The sequence below is a fragment of the Streptopelia decaocto genome (genome assembly GCF_964273445.1).
Source record: "Streptopelia decaocto genome assembly, chromosome: 1".
NCBI classification, from domain to species: Eukaryota; Metazoa; Chordata; class Aves; order Columbiformes; family Columbidae; genus Streptopelia; species Streptopelia decaocto.
The window spans coordinates 24,849,401-24,874,025 of record NC_138663.1 but is presented as its reverse complement, the minus strand read 5'-3'; the positions used below and the strand labels follow the sequence as shown (position 1 = coordinate 24,874,025).

At 38.7% G+C, this 24,625-nt stretch overlaps 1 protein-coding gene across 1 annotated transcript in view; it reads left to right on the top strand.

The window, feature by feature from the left end:
- The window catches only part of PTPRZ1 (protein tyrosine phosphatase receptor type Z1), a gene marked incomplete at both ends in the record, with an annotated part of 139,889 nt that overhangs the window by 77,193 nt on the left and 38,071 nt on the right, over positions 1-24,625 (top strand). The window contains 8 exons of the mRNA XM_082076361.1: positions 471-622; positions 2,065-2,160; positions 2,416-2,482; positions 5,745-5,902; positions 6,424-6,574; positions 15,171-15,355; positions 16,105-16,231; positions 22,701-22,744. Of these exons, the coding sequence (XP_081932487.1) occupies positions 471-622; positions 2,065-2,160; positions 2,416-2,482; positions 5,745-5,902; positions 6,424-6,574; positions 15,171-15,355; positions 16,105-16,231; positions 22,701-22,744 (980 nt within the window). The remainder of the gene's footprint in view (positions 1-470; positions 623-2,064; positions 2,161-2,415; positions 2,483-5,744; positions 5,903-6,423; positions 6,575-15,170; positions 15,356-16,104; positions 16,232-22,700; positions 22,745-24,625) is intronic.

Sequence of the window (24,625 nt, the reverse complement as noted above, 5' to 3'; positions counted from 1 at the left end):
CTAAAATTTTCTTTTCGTGTGTTGCCTCACGATTTGTACCTAGAAATATGATAATAATGGTGGAGGGAGTATTTCCTTTTTTGTTAAAAACACAGGTGCTTTCAGGAAGATATGTATTTCAGGTATTTCTTTTCTTAGACAGTCAGATTGGTGGCTAAGGCAGTTTTCTGAGCTTTAGTTCTGTGGCTGGTTTCAGAAAATTTGACACCAGTATAATAGTGCACTTCACTAGATGACTATTTTATGAATTGCAACATGAAATGAAACATTTCTACATGCTAATAGTGAATTACACTTCTTAATTTGTTTAAATAACCAATTTCCTGTCAAATTCATTATGAAATACAGGGAAATAAGCCTATCTTATTTATCTTTTAGTACCTATTACTGATATATGAGATTTGTAGATGCCTTGGCTGGCTTTTATATTGCAAATCCTTTTTTCCCTCTCTTTATCTCTCTTTGTTCAGTGGAAATTAACCTGACAAATGATTATTATGTAAGTGGAGGTGGCTTAGACACCGTTTTCAAGGCAAGCAAGATCACTTTTCACTGGGGAAAATGCAACGTGTCATCAGATGGATCAGAACATAGCTTAGAAGGACAAAAATTTCCTCTTGAGGTAAAGTACAGAATATTTTGATGATTTGTTATTTTGCAAAAAGTAATACTGTTTACTAAGTACTTTTTAAAATAATTTGATTAGAGTATATTTGCAAATATAGCATTCACTTAAATCCAAATTAATAATATTTAAATGATGCATTTCATAAGGGCAATGTAAGGCATTATTCCGTGGCATGTTGAGGGTGTCTAAACTGTGCATTTTTGCACATGTCTTCTAAGATGACATTAGGAGTCAGTCCTGCTAATCTGGCAAAGTTCAAGCTCCCACTGACAGTTAAGATCCTGTGAGTTGGGCCCATCATATTCCACAGCAGTCGATGGACTTTTCAAAGCTGGGGCTTTGCTAAGAGCCCGTGGGAGCTGCCAGGCCTCACCGTGACAAAGCGCAGCCAGTGTCGCTGGGCTGGAAAGAGAGCTGGCAGCGGCGTGCCAAGAGCCACCACGTGAGAGCAGGTCCTGGGTGCGACCACAGCATTCACGGGCAGCCAGGCCAGCACACCCCTGGCTGGTTTGGCAGAACAGCTTGCAGCAGTGTGGGGATGGGGTGGAGGAGAGGAGCAGCTCTCGCTGACATCCACAAGGGCACTCTGCAGACCAAACTCTTAACATGGCATTGTGATCATTTTCCAGCTAGAAAGACATAGTCGTGACAGGCAACCATGCTGCTTCTCACTCCAAGCATTTTGGTCTCTGTGTCAGAGTGAAACAACAGAGACAAGCTTGGCCTATTCCCCATGGAGAGCTGTGAGCCAGGAGCTTTCCCTGGGCAGTGTAGTTTCCTTTGCCTCATTAGCCATTTAAAAATTCCCACTCACGCTCTGTCTGTCCTGCCAAGGCATCAAAGAGAATATTCTCCTCTGTCATCATCACATGAAAAGCTGGTAGGAGCATGACACTCCCCAATTCATGTTGGTGACCCAGCACTGGAGAATTCCCAGCTGCATCCAGAGAAAGAGAGGAAGGGCTGCCACAAACCCAGTGCCTACAACAGCTGTCAAATGTGGGCACAAAATACCTGGTAATCTTTTATGAACAACACTTCTCTACATTTACTGCAAGACAGATGCAGTAGGGGCATCCTGCCTTATTATTCGTGTTTTACCACTGATTTAAAGATTTATCTCACATGAGTGCTCTAGGTTAGATGTCCAGTATCAGCAAGCTATCTCATTTTACTGTATTATCCCTGGAGAGAGAGCACTGTGCTCCTTGAAAGGTTAACTCCAGCATACTTAGTGGTTTTCCAGAAGAAATCACTTGCAGATAGCTAACAGCTGATGAATTCCGTTCTATGTCTTAAGATAATGCATGTGACATACATTTGTAGTTAAGTTTATTGCTTGGACATTTTTTCTCAAAATAGAAACATAAACAACTGCGTTGACTATTTTTTTTATTTTTTGTATGTATAACATTTGAATATATTTTTATTCGCAGATGCAAATCTACTGCTATGATGCAGATCAGTTTACAAGTTTTGAAGAGGCAATTAAAGGCAATGGAAAGTTAAGAGCTTTATCAATTTTGTTTGAGGTAAACAAAATATATCTTTGTGTCATTAAACAAGCTTTGAAACATGGCAGATGTTCAAACTGAATTTAACTGGTTCCAGTGTGTGATCACTGAGTTAAAAATTTGCATATATCTTTCTAATTTATTCTTACAGAAGAGCAAATGCGCAAAATACTTTTGCTTTGCTTAAGTCATGTATAATTTTGGTGGTAAACTGCAACTTTCATTTTTTTTTTTAAGCCTGTACTGCTAAAAAATATTATTTCTTTTTCACAGATTGGAATAGAAAATAATCCAGATTATAATCCAATCATTAATGGAGTAGATAGTGTTAGTCGTTTTGGTAAGTCTGCCTCCGTGTTTTATTGCTTACAGATTAGGCTAAAATCCATTTCAGTGTCATTGTGAAACCTTAAATGCATTGGGGAGCACAGTTCTCTAGAGCTCAGCCCCATCTATTTTGTTAGAAACAACAGAAGTCATCTGGATAGACTAGAGAGTTGGGTAAGCACCAACTGTATGAAGTTTAACAAGAGCGAGTGCCAGATTCTGTGCTTGGGACAGGGTAATCCTGGTTATATGTACAAATTGGGGAATAGGAGGTTGGAAAGCAGCCCCATGGAAAGAGATTTGGGGATCTGGGGTGATGGCAAGTTGAATATGAATCAACATATGCCCTGGCAGGCAAGAGGGCCAAACGTGTTCTGGGGTGCATCAAGCACAGCATTGCCAGCCGGGTGAGGGAGGTGATTGTCCCACTCTGCTCTGCACTGATGTGGCCTCACCTGGAGCACTGTGTGCAGCTCTGGGCACTTCAGTTTAAGTAAGAAGGACGTCCAACTAGTGGAGTGTGTTCAGAGGAGGGCGACCAAGATGGCAAAAGGTCTCAAGGACAAGATTCACAAGGAGCAGCTGAGGTCACTTGAATTTTTCACCTTGGAGAAGAGAAGGCGAACAAGGTGTGGAGCAGAGGGGGAGGTGCTGATCTCCTCTCTCTGGTGACCAGTGACGGGATCTGAGGAAATGCAATGAAGCTGCATCAGGGCAAGTTCAGATTGGACATCAGAAAAGGTTCTTCACTGGGAGAGTGCTTGGTCACCGGAACAGGCTCATCAGGGCAGTGGTCATAGCACCAAGTCTCTCAGGAGCTCAAACTGCATCTGGATGATGCTCTTAGTCTCAGGTACTCCTGCGAGGAGCAGGGAGTTGAACTCTATGATCCTTATCCAAATGAATATCAGTATTCAGTAGACTCAGTGGAGATGATTTTTTTTTCAGTAGCTCCTGTGTAAATCTGAAATAGTCCAATTGTATTACATTTGTACTATCATTATTCAAACCAAATGCTGACACTTCAGTGTTTTAGAATTCCTTGTGGTTTTATGTCGGAGCACAGGGACTTCAGGGTGGTGCATGAGGAGATCAGGGCTCTGTTTCTAACTCAGTTTTATGGTGGCTTCACATAAGAATAAACATGAATGAGCACTGTCTTGAACAGGGTTATTTTCTTACATCATGTCCATGACCTTAGGTAAATGGCTTTTTCTCAGTTTTCCTGTACGTAATGGTGCTTGAGCTCTGTAAAGCCCCTGGAGATCAATAGGATGAAAGTGTAAAAAGCCATTAGTGCACTATTTTGAAATCTTTCAAAAGTATGACACTAAAGTCAAGATTGTTTTTCTCTAGAAAACAAACACCATTCAACAAATATAAAGGGGAGCAACTTTCATAAATACCAAAGACAGAGGAGGGGGAAATATAAAGCAGTTAAGATTCATATTTTTGTGCCATCTTCTATACAACACAAAAGAGAACAAGTAATAAGTATATTATCTGTCTGATAGCCTTCGAAGGAACAGTAAAACTATCAGCAGCAAGATTCAAGATACAGTCATTACATGGTATTTCAACAATGAGTAAAATATCGTTTTCGTTAATAAAATGCAAATGGGCTCTGAAAATTCAGGTCATGACTAAATCAAGTTGTTCCTCCTGAAGAAAAGTGAATAGCACATGATCTGTCCTTGTCTGCGCTGTACACGATCTGTCCTTGTCAGTCATATCTGTGTTGTGCTTGTGTGAAACCCAGTTGGTGAATTCTCAAGCTCTGCAGAGGAGTAGTCCTGTTCCTTCCACACAAACTCTCCATTTCTCATCATTCTTTGTAGGTGTTAGATTTTAGAATCTAGATTGTCAATGACATTAAGGGTATTTTAAAATCCAAAGTTGCAAAATGCATAGCAGGATTCTTACTGTAAATGAGAGGTTTCATGTCTCCAGGCATCTACATATAATAAAATGAGCTGGCCATTCATTTTTACTGAAAGAATGTAGTAACTAGACATGTACCAGACAGCAATGATAGCTTCTATCTGAAGGTTGATTAACATGTTGGCAGGAAAAACAGAAGGATGGGCTTTGCCCAACACTGCTGAATGTTCCCCTTTCATGACACAAGGATAAGAGGGACAGGAGGAGCCAGCTCTTAAACCTGAACTCAGTAGAACAGGCACTGTAAGAAGAAAAGCATCAATTTTCTGCTTTCACCAAATTTGTAAGGAATAATGGACAAAGACAGGTCAGAAATATGTACAGTGCTCAAGAAGTGACATCTGTAAAACCACAAGTTAATACATGGTCTTAAAATTCACTAGATATTCATAAGTGAATACTTACGAAGTAAGGTATATAAGGACCTACATTATTCCAAGTTGTAAAAAGCAAGTATCATTTTGGATGCACCAGACAATAAGGCAGCTAATTGTTACAAGATAGATTGATAGTTGTCACAGACCGAAAAAATGTGCCGTGAGGATGCTGGTACCATTTCTGCCAATTTTTGTTGCTGGACCTACTGCCATACCAGCACAAACTTAAGCTTTCTATGGAGGGACTCCTAGCAATTCCTCATGCATGTCCCCAGCCAACAAGGAACCACGTAAACTGCTGACCTGAAACGCGCAATATTATTTTCACAGGACAGTAAACACAGTGGTCATACTCTCCTGGAGTAGGTCTTTGCACCCTTCTCTGCTTTGTGTAAAGCTGTTACATTTTTTCATGGTATTATGACCATTTTAAAAACCACTGATGACAGAAATTCTGCTTCTGACGACATGAGTAATACAGCTCTCAGGTGTAACATGGTGACAGTTCCCCAGGCAGTGATTTTCCAGAGGGGTTAAGATTCTGTGAGGAACAGCTTGACCAAATTCAGGGAGAGTTTGAAGCCATGTCATGAGACCAAGAACAGAGATTTAACTTTTTTTTTCCTTTTAAGTTCATGGCTGAGACAAAATTTGCCATCTTGGACATTTACGAGTAAACTTACAGGTGAAAAAATAATTGTGAAGCAATGTACTGATTATTTATTAATGGAGTATTTTATTACACTTTCCCAAGTTGACAAAGTTGTTATTAAACAATATTTATTCATACTATATAGAAAAGCCTCAGTAATTTATTTGTATGCTAGTCTGTCTGGAGGTCAAATTTTGAATAGCCTCAAAATGTTTCTATCATGGTAACTTTTTTGGAGAGTGTGATTTCTATTTATTCATTGCTTCTGCAGTATTCTATCTGACTCTATTTTTTTTTTTCTTCAGGAAAACAGGCTGCTTTAGAACCATTTGTTTTGTTGAACCTTTTGCCAAATGCAACAGACAAATACTACACTTATAATGGATCTTTATCAACTCCTCCCTGCTCTGAAACAGTTGAATGGATTGTGTTCAAAGATACCATTACTATTTCTGAAGACCAGGTAATTAATTTAGTGTATTAGAACAAAAAAAAATTGCATAATACCAAAGAAAAGCTGCTCATGGCATTCATTGCCAGCCCAACAACCTGGCTTTTCTTTTATCTAGTTTTAAATTTTTCATGCAGCCATTAAATTAGAAAGCATATATGTTATCTTTTCCCTTTTCTTGTTCAGGACTAGATCCCAAGTCATTTCTTGCCTTAGAAGGGAGTAAGAACACACTTTCTAACTTTACAGGCTGTCTGGACTTCCAGCCAAGATAAAGAGGAGTGTAAAACACTCTTTCTGTATTGCCCCAGCTAAGTGGTGATGACTGGGCAGCTTCAACACCAGAGTGAGAAACATGGACTAAACCATAGATACACTGCTGGTACAGAGAAACAGAAGTTCAGTGCCACCCAAGAGAGCTCGACTGGGAGACTTTACCCAACATATTTTCCCCAGTGTTTTTGCTCTTTAGCAGAATCTCGTTAGTTTTATATGACTTTTGACTTCTTTTTTTTTTTCCTCACCTCTTCTAGTTAGCTGTATTCTGTGAAGTCCTTACAATGCAGCAGTCTGGCTATGTTATGCTGATGGACTACCTGCAAAACAACTTTCGAGAGCAGCAATATAAGTTCTTTGGGCAAGTGTTTTCCTCTTACACTGGACAAGAAGAAATTCATGAAGCAGGTATTTACTGAATACCTTTCTCCACAGGTTGAAAAACAATTTTCAGTAAAAGATTCATCCTAGTATGAAGATACTCATTTCATATTGCGTAGAAAGTAGCATGCTGTATTATTACTCATAAATCTATCACTTCAGCAAAGGAAAATGGCAATCATAAAACATGTCAGATTAAATGGAGTGGAAAATTAAATGCTTGTCTGACCAAACATTCAGTGAAGATCGCGTCAGTTCAGGCTTTGTTGCACTGGCCTTTTAATGGGTTTCAGACTTAAACAAAGCTGCCTTTTTCAGGGGCTGTAAGGGGATTTTGTTTTACAAACCCATTTGGTTCTTCGTTCTGTAATGTGGATGCATTTCCAGCAGAGGCTGAAGTGAGGTCACCAAATTAATTTCATATAATCTGCTGAGAAAGTGGTAGACGGAGAGAATCCCAGAAGCCAGATTTTGTTTTACCTGGAACCTTGGAGAACTTTGTGAAGGTTATATGACCAAAACATCACATTATGTAATGGGAAACAAGATCTAGCACTAAATAAGGAAGTCGATGATTTCTCTACTCACAAACACAAAACAATAAATAGTAAACATCTGATTTGGGGCCATTATGTTGCTACCTGTTGATTCTTAAACTCAGCACTGAACTGTGCTTAATCAGACGTAGACGGATGACTGAAGCATGTGGTATAGGTGTTCTCCAGATTAGAAGAAAGTGTGGTTTCATTTAAATTCACATTGTTTGGGTGGATTTTTTTTTCCTGCTGGAAGGATCCTGTGCATGAAACGTACCTACAAGCTAGGAGATGTTCATCATTCAGAGCTGCCGGGGGACTGGGTCCCATGCACGAGGACATCACACTGTTTTGCCCCAGTGCTGCACTTTACTGCTTTATTTCTATAACCAGTCAGTGACACTTCTGTGTGTTGGCTTCAGCTTGTCATGAATTCCTCAAATGTTTGCCCAGAATATGATTTTTTTTTTTTTTGCTTTAGTTTAAGCCAAGAAATAGCTGTTCTGGGAGGATTTTTTTGTTTAGGTACTAAGTAGCACTTGAAATTTTGAAGTTTAGAGAAGGAGTGTGGAACTGAGCTGCAGCAATCAAGCAAATTATCACAAATAAATTTCTTCTTCTGAACAGATTTACAATGGACACTGTTGATTTGCCTGACTTAGAGAAAGATCATCCTTCCCCAAATCCCTTCATTTAAAGATGGTTTCTGGGAGACAGGTCTCTGTAATACACACCACTTTTTCTTGTGTTCATGTTGTCAGAAAGAAACTAATCTTCTCAGTCCTTTATAAGTAGGAGTCAGTGTACAGTAACAAAACGTCATAGGCAAAGCACCTTTGAAGACAGAGCCAGGATGATTTCTGCCATCTGCAATCCACCTGCCTCTGAGGTGGTTGCACTACGTCCTGACCCTTCAGCTCAGTCTCTGCAATAGAAGGAAGCTACTTTCAGCTGTGCCGTCCTGATCTAGATTTCCACAGAGACTGATAAGAAGAAAAGCAGGATAATACTGTTTAAGACAGTCCTCTGCTTCCTTCTATCCACTCCATGTGCCTGAAGGAGCTTTCCACATGCTGTCCAAACCAGTGCGTGTGTTAAAATGCATAGGAGATTGCTTCCAATTAGTCCCATTTCTGCTCTATATCAACGAAATATTCTGTGAATTTTCTATTCTGTGAATTCAATATCCATACAGGTAAGGAAAAAGTGTCCAGCCTAAAGATATTAGGATCCTTTTCTGTATTGAATTATATCATTTAAAATTAGAAGGCCCTTCCACTTCATGTGGTGTATAGACTTGTTTAATACCAAACAAACAGGTTTCCATTTGCAGATTTTAACACAAAAGCATCCTGCACTGACATTACTGTGGCAGCAAACACATAGAGTCATAGAATGATTCAAAATACTACATGTGGTATTTATTCCAAACTATGTATTTAAAGTAATAAATTGTATATTAAAAAATCTGCTTTGGCCATAAACAAGGAGGGACGGGAAAGGATAACTAAAATTTCAGGTCTTTTTATACATATATTTCACACTTAGGTTAATATTTATGTGCACTATGTAAATGCAACAACATCACATACACATGCATATACGTATTTCTGTATACACACACATATATGCACACAAATTCAGATGTACAGTTTGTTTAATTTACATTAGAGGAGCCCTAGATATCATTGAACTTAAATATTGAGATGTAAAAACTGTAACATGAATGCCTAAGTCCCCAAGAGTAAATGGGATTGTGTATTTCATATTTAATATTGCAAAGTTCTTGTAGTCAACAGAGAAAAAATAATCTTTGAAATCCCTTTAGACAACGTGAGAGAAATGACAAGAGTGGATCTTACTCAAGTAGATAAGTGAAAAATTAATTTATGTTGTGAAACCTAGAATCCCAGTTTTCTCCTCTTGGATTCAGTGTAGACTCTCATTAGGCAGTAGGATTAAGTGCTTGTTTTACTGCTGTTATTAATACATGGAATTTCTTAAGCAGAGGTGAGTTTCCTCATAAGATCTAAAATAATCTTTCTATTCAGCTATAAACAAATTTCAGCAATATGTTGTCAGAAATTTTCACACACTGACAACCTCAACATTCTTGGTGTACAAGCACTGCCCGACTGAGGACATGGGAGGTACTTCATTCCCCAAGCCTACTTAGCGATACATATATGTATGTATATATTTAAGAAGATTTAAGTAGCTAATCCTTACAGCCATACTCAAGGATTCAACTCAGAAAGCTTTTTGAAATTTTAATGCTTTATCTCTACCAACCTCAGCTGGCATGAAAATCCATTTGTAATGGAAATCATTGTTTATTCCTATAAACCTGAGAACCATTGTTGTAGTGCTGGGTGCATTATGTAACTTGCCATCCAGTCCAGTCTTCCAGTAATGTCCTGTACATGCAAAACATGATTCTTGTTAATCTTCCTGGATTTAGTAAAGACATAAAAAACAATATGTTCTTGAAATTCAAGACTAACTATATAGAATCATACAATTGTAGAATCATAGAGTCATTTAGGTTGAAAGGACCTTTAAATCATCAAGTCCAACCATTAACCTAACAATGCCAAGTCCCACTAAACCATGTCCATAAGTGCCACATCTGCTTCCCTTTTAAACACCTCCAGGGATAGTGACTTCACCACTTCCCTGGGCAGCCTGTTCCAATGCTTGACGACCCTTTCAGTGAAGAAGTTTTTCCCAGTATCCAACCTAAACCTCTCCCTGGCACAACTTGAGGCAGTTTCCTCTCATCCTATCACTTGGTACTCAGGAGAAGAGACCAACACCAGCCTCGCTACAACCTCCTTTCAGGTAGTTGTAGAGCAATAAGGTCTCCCCTAAAGCACCATTTTCTCCAAGCTAAACAACCCCTGTTTCCTCAGCCACTCTTCATCAGTCTTGTGCTTCAGACCCCTCACCAGCTTTGTTGCTCTTCTTTGGACACGCTCCAGCACCTCAATGTACTTCTTGTAGTGAGGGGCCCAAAACCGAACACAGTATTCAAGGTTAGGCCTCACCAGTGCTGAGTACAAGGGTACGATCACTGCCCTAGTCCTGCTGGCCACACTGTTCTTGATACAAGCCAGGATGCTGTTGGCCTTTTTGACCACCTGGGCACACTGCTGGCTCATATTCAGCTGGCTGTCAGTCAACACCCCCAGGTCTTTTTCTGCCAGGCAGCTTTCTAGCCACTCTTCCCTGAGCCTGTAGCGCTGCCTGGGTTTGTTGTGACCCAAGTGCAGAAGCCGGCACTTGGCCTTGTTGAACCTCATGCAACTGGCCTCAACCCAATGATCCAGCCTGTCCAGATCCCTCTATATGGCCATCCTACCCTCCAGCAGATCAACACTCCCACCCAGTTTCTTGTCATCTACAAACTTATTAAGGGTGCACTCAATCCCTTCATCCAGATCATTGATAAAGAGATTAAACAGAGCCAGCCCCAATACTGAGCTCTGGGAACACCACTCATAACTGGCTGCCAACTGGATTTGGCTCCGTTCACCACAACGCTGTGGGCCCAGCCATCCAGCTAGGTTTTTTTTATATATTGGTAAAAAATACTTCTCAACTTGTTTCCCTATGCAAAGTACTACTGTATAAAGTTCAGCAGCTATTTTAGTTAAATTCTCTTGCAACACCAGGGTAAGGACTCATGATCTTAACATTTCACATACTGCAGATGACATAAATTAGCTACAACCACTCTCAGATTCTCTCAAGACATTTCTTCTTGTGCAAGGCGTTTTATACTCACATAATGTGCTGCGTGTCCGTGTCCAGGCAATAGCTATGGGGCTGCGGGGCCTCTGTGAGGAGAGGCCAGGGCTGCCCCCAATTCCAGCAGCTCCAACCACCCACCGCAGGGCACGGCTGAGCCCTGCAGCCACCCTGGGGATGCCTCTGGAAAAACATATTTAGGAAAGCTCAAAATGCTGCATGGCAGTGAGGAGTGAGGAAAAAAGTGTGAGAAACAGCCTTGTGACACCAAATTCAGGAAAGAAGGAGGGTAGGAGGTGTTCCAGGCACTGGAGCAGAGATTCCCCTGCAATCCATGGAGAAGACCATGGTGAGGCCAGTTGTCCCCCTGCAGTGCATGGAGAGCCCACACAGGTGCAGGCTCCTGGCAGGAGCTACAGCTTGTGGAGAGAAGCCCATGTGGGAGCAGGTTTCCTGGCAGCATCTGTGACCCAGTGAAGGACCCACACTGTAGCAGCCTTTTCCTGAAGGACTGTATCCCATGGAAGGGGCCCATGCTAGACAAGTTCATGAAGGACTGTATCGTGTGCGTGGCACCCCACACTGATGCAAGAGAAAAGCATGAGGAGGAAGGAGCGTCAGGAACTGACTGCAACCCCCTTTACTCCTCCTCCTGTGGCACTTGGGTTGGGAAGATGGAAGAGTCAGAACTGAAGTTGAGCCTGGAAAAAATGAAAGGATGGGCAGCAGGTGTTTTTGGTTTTGTTTCTTACCACCCTACTCTATTTTAATTGGTCAAAATTAATTTCCCCAAAACAAGTCAATTTTCCCATGATGGTGGTTAGTGAGCGATCTCCCTGTCTTTATCCTGAGTCATGAGTTTTTCACCTTATTTTTTCACTTTGTGCTGCTAAGGAGGAAGAGTAAGAGAGCAGTTGGGTGGGCACTTGGTTTACAGCCAAGGTCAACCCAACACACATCTGCTGTGCTGCTCCACCTCCATCATACAGACAGAGTAGACTGGGAATATTTTCGCCACACATTGGCAGGGAGCTGAAAAGCCCTTGAATGTCTCAATGTAAACAAAGTGATTTCACAGCTTCCACAATTGAGAATCTGTATTTAAAAGATAAAAATCTCAAACCCGGATTCAACTAAAAGCGGAAGAAAGCAACAAATGTGGAAAAAATCCCCTGTCTTATCTGTAGTGCTGCCTCAGAACTTCACCTAGTTGTATTCCAACTGTGTCAAGGTCAGAGAAGCTTAAATGCAGGCTTTTTTCTTTTTTTTAATATATCTGAATAAGCCAAATTTCAGCAACTTGTTTTGTATCAGAGCACAAGTCTTTTTTATGGATAAGTTGATAGTGTTCTTGTTTTTCCCAGTCTCTGGAGAGACAAAATGGGAAAATGCAGGAGCAAAGTAGCTCTCTGTTACAAAGATGGGAAGGGAAGGGAAATGGGAAGGGAAGGGAAATGGGAAGGGAAGGGAAATGGGAAGGGAAGGGAAGGGAAGGGAAGGGAAGGGAAGGGAAGGGAAGGGAAGGGAAGGGAAGGGAAGGGAAGGGAAGGGAAGGGAAGGGAAGGGAAGGGAAGGGAAGGGAAGGGAAGGGAAGGGAAGGGGCAGGATGACTAATTAAGAGGCATCAGAAGAAGGACAAGGAATGAGGAAGTAGTGACGGTGAAATAATATGCAGATGACTGTCATGTAGGAATATTGTTGGTCAATGCTGAGATGGACAGGACCAAGCATCAAAAGGAGGATAACAAAAAGGAAGATAACTTTTTTCCCTGAGAAAAAACATAGTTGTAAGAACCATCTGGAAAAGAAAACAGGGTGAAATTGAAAGATATACAATTGGAGACACCACTCTGCGTTTTAATGTTTTATAATATTGCTCATTTCATCTGAATACAGTCAAAAATTTCACAACCAAATTCACTCACAGACAAAAAAAGAGGAAGGGGAAAAGGACAGTAACGAAGAGCTTGGTATTTATACTATGAAAAAGCGTTTGGAGAGTTATTTTAAACACCTTTGAAAAGAAATAGCTGAAGAGTGTTTTCCTTCATTGAAACAAATAAAATCAGAGTTTAAGTCATCTGCCTTAACGGTCAGAATTGAGAAGGGGATGGTCTTTGCTGGTCTGATTATTTCCTTTTGCCATCTGGTGGAAATGGGTTGCAATGACAAGTTTTAGGAATGGAATATACTGAGATTGTATTTATTTGTTTCCTCTTCCTTTATGTCAATTAAAATAATTCAATATAATGTATTAAATGGTGTGTCAGATACATAGCAGATTCAAAGCCTGGCAAGCTACAGAACTCAACTAAGTTACACAGACTAATACTGCCTCTACCATTAGCTCACACAACAAACACACACACACACACACACACACACAAATCGCTGCTTATTTTCTATTGACTCGCTCAGACCAGAGCTGCTCCAAACTTCCCACCTGCATACAGAACAAAAGTAATCGAGTTTTTCAAAAGACTGGAGTTTGAGTGCCCTCCTGTGTTCAAGTGACAAATTGCAAACTTAATGGAAATACTTTGCTTTCTTTCAAAATGCAGTGTTGTCTGCCAAAAGCATTGTAGTATCATGATGTTTGCTTTCTTTAAGGGGACTCCAAAGAATGTACACTTTTTTTCCTAATTAGCTAGATAGTTTTTCTTGCTTTGGCTAGATATTCAAAGTTTGCTTTAAACAGATTCTGAGATTTGAAAAATGTGTTTCCTCATTTATTCTAAATAGGGAATTATTATGTAATTACTTGTGAAAAGTCAAGCTAAAATTTTTGTGATAAAATATATCCATCTAATAATTTTAATATGTAAGATTTTATTAAATTACTGAAGGATTCAAAGTAAACTTCATGTACTCAAGTGGTTTTGAGAAGTCTAATGATGAAATAAAGCAATAGAAATGAGATAATAAAGGAAGCAGTAGATGGAATAATATGCCTTTTCAGTACATATGAAAGGAAATTGAGTACATGAGAAAGAAACTTCCTAGAAGGTAGGGCAGGGACCGAGAGCCACTCGGAGCATTTCAACCAAAGCGCACAAACAGAGCAGTTTCAGAGCAATAAGAAGAGGGATTTATAACAGGAAATGTCAGAGACCCCTGGCCCTCATTCAGAGACATCAGAATAAATTTATTTGCTGTGCTCTCAAGTAGAGAGCCAAAAGCTGGTGGGCTTTTGACAGTCATCTCCATTCTTCAGTGCTGCATCTGAACACCCCACCAGCAGAGGGGATGATGAGAGCAAGAAAGGAGAGTGGGGTCTCAGTCCAAACCCGAACCAGACATGAACAATGCAGCCGTATATTATGTTGCTTTATTTTTTCATGTATCACTACTTATTGGTCATTTTTCAGTGAGCTTCAGCTATGTAGTTTATATTTTCTGCTAATGTAATCTTTTCATACAGGTTAATCTAGCTTTGACCTTATTTTTAAGCCACACACAGGTACCTGAGCAAATTAAAAAAACTCATGCCAGAGTGTCAGTAAATTTCTAGCACACTGGTGATCAGTAGATCTATATATCTAGAAAAATATCAAAACTTTTGGCTTACTTGAATAAGGTGTAAAGAGTATTGAATGGGAAGGGCTGGAAGGACACGGAGGAGCAGCTGCCTGACCCCTCTCCCCAAAGTGCAGATTCCAGACTCACCGAGATGATGGGCATGAGCCAGGCCTGGGACTGCCGCAGTCTGCTCAGACTTCTTCAGTAAATGTCTAGATGGTGCCTTAAAACATAATAACATGAAATCACTACCTGCGAACCTGATCATTCTTAGCCTCTTCCTATTTGCTATTTCCTATTGTCTCTTCATTAGGTGCTATAGAAAGATTCAAACACTCTTGAGTGGAAATTAAAGTGTGATAGCTTTACCTTTAACCTTCCAAAACAATCTATGCTAGATTACAGTCTGTTATAGCTGGTGAGTGTGCAGCTCTTCTAATGCTCCTCTGTTAGACCCATAAATACAGAGTAATGGAGATTTTTTCATCCCCAGGATATATATATATATGAATCTTTATGTTTTGTAGTTTATATATTGTTTCTTGGGAACTGGATATCAATATTTCACAAAATATGATATAAAAATAATGTGGGGGGGAAGGGGACTCAGCCCTCAAATCAGTTTGCTTTTGAAAATCTAATGTTAAAATACTGGTTCTGTTTATAGTGCATGGCAGCTCAGATATTTTAGCAGAAAATTAAGAATAAATCACATGAAAGACGTGTATTAATTTTCTCAGGAGATGGCTCAAGATCTTAGTAGAGTCATTTGTACCATTTAATAAATATCATGTTCTTTCCTCTTTTCTTGCTTTCAGTTTGCAGCTCAGAACCAGAAAATGTTCAATCTGATCCAAAGAATTATACTAGTCTTCTCATTACATGGGAAAGACCTCGAGTTGTATATGACACCACAATTGAGAGATTTGCTGTCTTATATCAACAGTTGGATGGAGAAGACCAGACTAAGCATGAGTTTCTGACAGATGGGTATCAGGACTTGGTAACTGTAAACTCTTACAGTTTCATACAAAGGGGTGATGGCAAAACACTCACTGTTAATTATCTTGAGGAATTAAACAGTAGTTGGGAGCTGATTGAATACAAAAATTACTTCTTTGGCTGCAGCTCACAGAAGCTGTACTTCATTTTTTGGCTATGAAGCCACGAAGACAGTTAAAAAAAAAACCAACCTTCTCTTGCCCAGAAGAGAGAAAGCTTTCACAAATTGCTCTTACGATTTGCCTGTTCTATACCTCAAATTTTATGACCATGTCAGTCTCAGAGCTCCTTAGCCATAAAACCCATAGTCAATTAATAGTAATCTGTACTTCATTGTTTACTGACATGCAAAGAATGAACTACATAAGCAACTAATAAGATTCAGTACAATCATACTGTCATAAATATTAAGTTATTGATTACAGCTTCATTATATTTTACTAATGTGGTCTTTTCCTTTTACCCTCTTTAAAGACTCATAACTTATCAGAGATAACGTTAGCTAAACTAAATACCTAAAATAGTGTTCTGCATTAAATAATTATGTAGTTGCGTATCCTCCATTTAAAAATTCACAAGATTTTTTTAAAGTTGACTGAAAAACATTTGTGGTAAGAAAATATAAAAAGCATTACATTAGAAGAAAGGAGCTTTATGGGTCATGTGAAAAATGTGTTATTAAAAAAATAACGTATGTAAATATTTGATCCTCTTTTGCAAATAAATTATTAAACATGTTTTTTCTTTTAGGGGGCTATTCTAAATAATCTCCTGCCCAATACAAGTTATGTTCTTGAGATAGTTGCTGTTTGTGCTAATGGACTTTATGGAAAACACAGTGACCAAGTCATTGTTGATATGCCTTTAGAGGACCCAGGTAAGTGGCCTTTTGAGCTCAGTGATCACTTTTAGCTGAAAATCTGTATTTGAAGAAGTAGTTTGTTTGCAAACCAGTTAAATGCGTGACTATCAAAATATGCTACAATGAAATTTCAAAATCACTGCAGTTAACCATCAGCATGCTCTTTGCTACTGATATTTTATAAGATGTAATTCTCCATTCCTTGAAAACATTATCTATGAAAGAATGCATGTTAATTTTCTTTTAACTCTAAGAGTATTCTTAAAAACACCTACCTGATTTGAAATCTTACAAGTGTATCTTTTATCAATATAATGTAGAGAAATAACACCATGTTTGGTATTATTTCTCTGTGGTTCAAGCATCCTCCCAAAATAAACCCACAGAGCCAAAGTGTGAAGGAAACAAGTAATACAAACCCCAAAATGACAAAAAAGTCTGTATTGATTGATTTTGAAATTTGATTTTTTATGATTACTTGGAGTTTGATTTCAAAGGACTGGCGGTGATGAAATTCCCTTGCTTCTTAATGCTGCCTCGCAAAAAATCAAAAGGCCTAACAAATAAATCTTACTGATTTCACAGCCAGATTTACTTCTTCTGCCTGCTAGTAAATATGAAATAATTTGAAACTATAGCATGAAGCTTGATCTTGTCCTTAATAATTCCTTAAATTCTGTGGAAGTTTTAGCATCAGACCCAGTTCTAATCAAAGTGAGTGAGATCTGTGTTTTTAATTAAGAACTGTGTAACTAATCAAAAGAAAAAACAAAAGACTTTCTGATCATGCAACAAACCATTTTTTATCTCAGGGCTTTGATTCTTGTTGTTTGTTTGATGGATTCTGTAAGTTCAGGTTTATACTTTGTTAAGTCTGTTTAGCTACAGCAAAGTCCTTAATGATGTTGTGATGTATTCGGGAACACAAGTCAGTTTTTCCTTTCAAGGGAACCACATTCCACTGCAGCAAGAAGAAATATTATTTTCAACTAATGGTAATAGGCTTATAGTAGTGCATTTTTGTCTGAATTAGGGGGACACAGGTTCAGGTATAGTACATATACATTTTGAATAAACATTTAACTTGTCTTTCCAACACCATGTATTAAGAAGAATGCACTTTTGGAGTCTTATGCTAATATCTACCAGAATTTTTCTATTTCTCTTCAGTTTGCTAAGAAGTCCATGACAAGGTTCTGACGTTCTGCCTAACCTTCCGCTTTTCTGTTTATCCTTTATCTACCTCTTAGATACTGTATTCCTCCACTTCCTTTCCAGAATTTGCTCATTTTGTGTTTGAAGAATTTTCTCAGATGAGATTCTGTGTACATACCCCCACATCCGTTTCTACATGGAATGACAAATAAGCAGCATAGTGTTGTCATTATTAACCAATCGTTCAACAAATCAAATTAGTGCAGTGCTGCCATCACAGCTTTAAAACTCAAAAAAGCAGACATTACAACAAAAGATCCAGTGTGGGTAATATCCATAGGATAACCCACCTTACTACTAGTTGTATCCCTGCTGTAAGGATCAGTGAGGCTTGGTGGGTGCCGCCCTGTTGTGTGCCACGGCTCCTCTTGGAAGGACATGTGGATGCGGGGGTGGGACGCTGAGGTGGGGAGGGAGGCGGGAGCGCTCTGAGGTTGGGTCAGAGGTTTGTATTTCAGACGAGAGAATCTGATGCAATAAGTGTTATATTTAGGAGTTCTGAGTGAAGGTCTGATATTCTAATGCCTTTTTGCACACGCACACACAACTAATTTCTTTTCGTTAAAAAAATGAGAAAATACAATGCAAGGATACCTAGGAGGCATAGTAATGTGAAGTTGTATCTGTATGAAATATGAACAGGTTAGCATACTATGAAAATGGTATTTTTGTGCTTTTTGTCATTTGGACATTTAAATATGTCTCAATGTTGCATTAAAGCAAATTAATAGATATAAGTATATCCTGGTTTTCTTGGTTTTAAATAAAGCATTGGAAAGTGGAGAGTTAAATAATCTACACATCAGAACTGTATAAACACCTGATTTCTCTTTTTTCAAATTTCAGGGGGTTCTGAAAATTTGTAGTAGTTCTAGGTACACCTAAGGTTTTTCCTTTAGATTTTTAAAAGCTTCAAAATTGAAGAAGATTGTTTCAGTTCAAAAAAAAAAAAAGTTTTTAAAGGATATTGTAAATTTAAAAAAAAAAAAAAAGAGAGAGAAGTTTATAGATAAAAATAAAATACCAAATTGAGTATTTTGCATGTTTCAGGAGAGCTCTTTCTTTGGATACCTCCTATCTGAAACTTACACAAAGTTCATAAATGTACTTCCTGTTCTTTTATTTTGACTTTTGCACGGTGGTACATCTGAAAGCACTGGAAGATAAAAATTCAGGGAAAAATCAATCCCATGTAATTCATGTGATTACTATGGGTGTACATTGCCCTATAGATAAGTTTATAGCTGCTGTGTCACCCTTGAATATAATTTTTGAATATTAAAAAAACTTCCATTCATTTCTCATATTAATGTTTATTTGCATACTTACTTTTACTAATTATTTACACCCGAATTAACTGTTGCATATATTGCCAATATTTTCATATTTAATATTTTAATATTGCAATTATTAAACAACAGACATATGAGAATGTAGTTATCTAATGCGAAAAATTTGTTCAGAGCAATTTGCTGGTTACCACTATAACATCAAATTGGTTTTGTGATCTACTTTATAGATCTTGAGGCAAAAGGGGATTTCTTGGAGCTCCTGCTTGTGAATTTATGAAAGAAAAGTTATCTGCACCATGAAGACATGAAATAAAATTGACTCACATAAAGCATAAGCTAAAACTTTCATTTTCAAGAATTACTCTGAGTAAGCCAGTTTAATTAAGATGAAATTCACTGCAGTCACTTCCAGATCAATTAATCTTCATGTTAAGAGCTAAAGTGAGGTGTGTTAGTCCTGCACAAGCATTAGATAGGCCGTTTTCCAGGAAGAATTCTGCCCTTGGAGTTGCTACTCTTAATTATGGAGGTTTCAGTACCCTGTGCAACACAAATCTGGCATTCAGAAAAAATCACAACCACGGTTTTAGCCTTTTCCTTTTGAGATGCTTGCAAGAGAGAGTGTTTCTCATTTCTTCTCCCCACCTTGTCCAAGTGCCTCCCATATGTTGTCAGCGAGGGGTCTGGAGGCTCTGGGTGACCCACAGACCAGGTTTAAACCCTCTTATTCTCAGCAGTCCTTCATCAGAGGAAAGACCTCTTGTGGGCTGTGTTCTCTGCCTCAGTTTGTGTCAGCCTCAGTAGCTCTGCTATGACATTGGGCAACTGGTTGTAGCTGAGGCTTCTGCTCTTTGGGTTTTTCCTAAACTGCCCTGAGTGGCAGCCCTTTCATCCTGTGATGTAGTGTCTGTGCACATGAGAATTGTTTCCAGTTTCCGTTTAGTAAAAGTCACTGGGTGCCCTGTGTGATACAGCTACATAATCTCAACTGAAAATGAAAGGAATCATGTACGTAGTGTTTTAGTCAGCTTTGATAAAAGTCCAACCTTTATTTACCAATTTTTCATTTGCTATTAGAAGTGGATTTTGAATAACTAAATGTGTGCTTTGACTCTCTAGATAACATCTGTATAGCTCTGAAAGTTCTGCAGTAGTTTGTTGTGTAGTTAATACCGGCGTTACTTACATGCTTTTGCTGACACGGTAAATGAAAAATAAGATTATATCTCTCCTCCTGGCTTTCTTTGTGTAGACTTTGGTTGGTGTTTATCAAAAAACCCCATGCTGGGTTATGGCCCTCAAAGCTGTCTCCTGCATGGCAGCTCATGCTGTCAGCAATGCTTTGTGAGGGTCTAACTATGCAATTTCTTTGTAACTTGTCTTTGCAGTTTTTGTACTAAAAAACATTAAGCATATCTTAAATGTTTCATTTAGGGGATGCTTTTTTCTAATTTTATGCTGATAAATGTACAAATCTGAAAACTAATTTAATCAGAAGAAAAAGGCTTTACTTTTATTCTTGCCATGCTATTTATTACATAAGACAGCACAGAAATGAAAACAGTTTATGGTGTGCATGTTATCCTACAATTATAAATCAGATTGTTTTAAGAGGTTTTTTGTTTAGATTTGATTGAACATAAATGTAGGGAAATAGTTACCTTTTTTGTCTTTGTTCTCTCATTTCTTCGTCTGTCATTAAAACGCACTATGAAAAGATCTCTACAAAACTTTCTAACTAATGATTTAATTATTTTATTTTAAAATGTAAGCTATAGAATTATTAATATTTGGTTCCAGAAAAAATAAACAAGCTTGTTCATCAACCTACATCAATGGGTTGTTTTTTGGAGGGGTTGGTTCTTCTTGCTTGAGGGATGTTAGCAGATTTCTATAATCTCCCATCAAATCAAAAACTTAGCAACAGGATTAACAGAATTTCTGAGTGTGTCTCTAATGCTTTTGGCAAATACATTTTTTGTGACCAACTAAGTTTAAATAGGCTTTGTAAAACGCCTGAAGATTTAGTGTTGTTAATGTATATTTTATGTATTTATATGTATGTTAATGCTTTTCCATGAAGACAACAGCAAGAAACTATAGTTTCCTGCTGGTGGATTTTGAGAGCACATACCCTACTATATATGCCAGCAAAATCAGCACATTTTATTTTTATGATTGAGTCTGATTAAAGCTCAAAGCAAGAATAGTGACCACAGAAAAAAATGATAGGATTTCTCTATATTAAAAACGTTTTTCAGAGAAGTCTGTTGAGTGCATAATACATGGTATGGGTCTACTATGGGAAGACTTTCAAACTAATGCCTACAATATTTGATTTATATCATTGAGAAGCCAGGGAATATCATTATCTCCTCCACCCCTTCTTCCCCTCCGCTCCCCTCCCCACCCTGCCCTGGTGCCTCCTAAACTTCCAGGAGTCAGAGGTAAGATAATTTTTCTCTATCTTATTAATAAAAGGTTAATTTAGTACTTGGTAATAAAAAAAAACAACCAATTTATGAATATTTTGTGCAGCATTGTTTAGGCAGAATTTTATTTGATTGCATGCTATAATCTACAAATAAAACTGTATGAGCTTGTTAGTTGGATAAGCTTTATCTAGTTTATCTTGTATATAATACATGCCATAAATTGTTTTGAAAGGTAGATGTGGACAGACCAAATAGAATACAAATTAAGTCACACATCCCCATCTGACCTTGCAGAGATGAGGAGTATAAAGATGACATCTTTCTAGTAGTGTATTGAGGAACCTTCACTTGGGAATTGTGGAGGACATGGGGACATGGAGCTCTGTGTAATGATCTTGTTAGAATCGCTCCCCAGGCTGAGAGACTGGAATATTTTTACTTAGTAGAAATCAGCCCTCAGAATAAATGCTAACACTGGTGTGCAGACAGAGCACTAGCACATACCTTAGGAGAAAGCCTTAGAAAGATTCAGAAAGGGAATGGACCTGTCTGTGGACCAAAGGAGCAGTAAGATGAGGTAATGCTGTGGAAGGGCTATTAGATTTCATCACTGGAGGCCTCTGCCAGTTCGTACTAGAGATTTGTAGGTCTCTAGAAACCTGCTTGGGAACTTCTCTTGCTGAGCACCATGAGAAGTACAATACTGGATTTGGCCAAAAACACAGAAGAAGAAGGTGAGAGACTACCTCTAAACTCAGAGATGGATTTTCACCTGGGCTGTAGGAAATTCATTTCTTGATCCTTCTTCAACATATTTATTTATGAAAAGTGAGGAGGCCTGAAGAGCCTTTAGAGTAGTTCTTCACAGAGCACTCAGTACCTGTTTATTAGGGACTTTTTGTGGATGTGATACAACTGGGTTCATGTCCCTACAGTAAATCAAATAGAGTGGGAGTCTGAAAAGGGCTTTAAGCACTGGACACGAGGAAGGGTGGGTCTCCTTGGTCTGCCCTCACAGACACCCTACTGCACGCTGAACGTGATGGCATGGCCAGTGCACTAGGACCCAAGTCCAAGCCTGGGTGCACAAATGAGAAATTTGCTTTTTGAAAATTATAGAGCAGATCATTTTATAAGAGTATCCTCAGAGCTTTCAGAATAAATGTAGAGAAATAGTTGATTCCCAGACTTACCTATTTTATCTCTTCTGTATTTGTGCATTAAAGTGTACTCTCTTATAAAAAGCGTTCTTGTAAATTTGGTTCTCTCTGACCAGGATGTGGTTCCTCCCACATGTGCTGCAGTATCAAATTAGAGCCAGGCAAAACTGTTGTGACTGAATGTGTCCTGACTAGATGGGCATTGCTACTCTTAGAGCTAGTCCTCAGTCCAGGTGGTTGGCCACTTCTCCAAACACAATCCTATAAAATTCCTTAGACTGAGTCTCAATAGTGTATTAACTAATCAGTTGAGTCCTTGCAGAATTAATAGTTCTGTTAATTTAAAATGTTGGGTGATATGGTATGTATTTTTGTTTTATAGAGGCAGACCTCATTCCTGAACTGAATGAAACTGAAGAATATGAGGTATAGCATTCATTTATTTTTAAGAGAGTATTTAAAATACATACATTTCAACTAAGTTGAATTGATATTCTGTGAAAATTTACAATACTGTGTCACCACCTGAATGCATCATCTGTGTTTTTATATATATATACATATATATATGCATATGCAGCCTTTCAGCTACATTTCTCCCTAGATAACTCTAGTGATACCTCACCCTGGGGCTGGAGCTGCAGGGAGAAGTAAGGGATATCACAGGATATGCCTAAATATTTTTGAAAATGGGACATCAGGTTACTCTCACCTCTGAGTGAAGTCTGACAAAATTGTTCATTCAGCAGAATCAAAGGTGACACCCAGTGTCAAGCTTTCTAGTTTGTTTAAAGAGAAATCTGGCTTGAACTTGCTTAGGATGGTCTTGCCATGTAGTAAACTAAAGTAAGGGAGTAAGGCAGTTGTGCTGAAGAGTGTATTTGCTATCAGTGTGCTATTGCCTGAATTTAACAGTTATTCCAAAATTCTTGGTGGGTCATTTACTTTTAGTTCTTGAATTCAAGTTAGACTTCACAGTGTAACTCTATTTTGCACAATTTTGGGTGTTTTTATGACACCCTCTGCAGCCTTCATACTTGGTAACTAGGTTTCTGGCGTCCCAGCAAGGAGAGAGGTGAAAATATCACAATGAAGTCTTTAACAGTCTCTAATACCAATTTTACAACACGGACAGTTCTTGTAGTAAGACCTACATTTGTATGAAGTGATCCTTCAGAAATTTTATTTTATCATTTCAGTCTATAAACACAATATTCACACTGAGTAGGCAAGTCCTTGTTAAATAGACAACCTGTGTTTATCTGTCTTCTAGTTGTTTATTATTATAATTGTTACTTATTTACCCTTCCTTGTACCTGTGGATGCTAACTAACGAATAATACAGTTACTTCTCTGTTGATATAAGTTACGTATCTAGGTTATTACATTGCATCTGTCAGGACAGTAACTGGGTGCCAGTGAATGCTGATTGATTTTTACTTGAACCATGAAAATTTAAAAGTGCAGGCATTGCCTCACAGAAAAGAGATTTTCAGAAACAGGGGCCTGTCCTGTCAAGTCCAGGTTTGAGGACACACAGTCTAGGTGCTGCTGTCCCTACATCTTTAGTATCTAGCCCTCAGCATGAAATCCAAGCCTGAGAGTCATGTCTGAGGTCCCTTATATTGTGTGAGTGCACTAGATGTTCCAGGAACAAAAAGAGATGCCAGTGTGAGCACAGCTCTAGCCTGGTGCTTAAAACCCTCGCTCTGGTGAGGCTGGATGAAAGCTCCTATTTGCTGAGTGCCCCAGTTAATAGTTTATTCAGCTGTGCATCATCTTGGGCACTTTTTTCAAAGGGTGTTGATTTTACATTATTCTCTCTCTTGTGCCCTGCTCACTTCAGTGCAAGAGCAGGATATCTACTCAGCCTAAAATACAGTGGAAACTGAGGATTTCTCAGACAAATAACCGCATCCCAGTCTCCTGTCTTCTGGGTGTTTTCTCTCAACATTTTCCTTTTAATAAAAACAGATGGGCATTACCACCACATCACCAAGCCAGATCTTCAGAAGAGTTATAACTGTGTTTTGCCAGAGGCCCTGTCCTGTTGGTGTCTCTTAGGGCTGTGTGTGTCTATCAAATCACACTCTTCAGAAACCAAAGGTGCCCCTCAATCTAGTTTGCAGGGTTGTGCTCAGACAGGTTTGGTTCTGGTGCGGTTGTAGGTAGGGGCGCAGCACAGAGCTGCAGGCACTGCTGTGTCAAGCTTCAAAATGAAAATGCCCACTGAGCAAGTTAGATGTTTCCATGTTAGGTTTTTTTATTTGAGGCAGGGAAAGTTGAAGAGGGGATAAAAGGATTTGA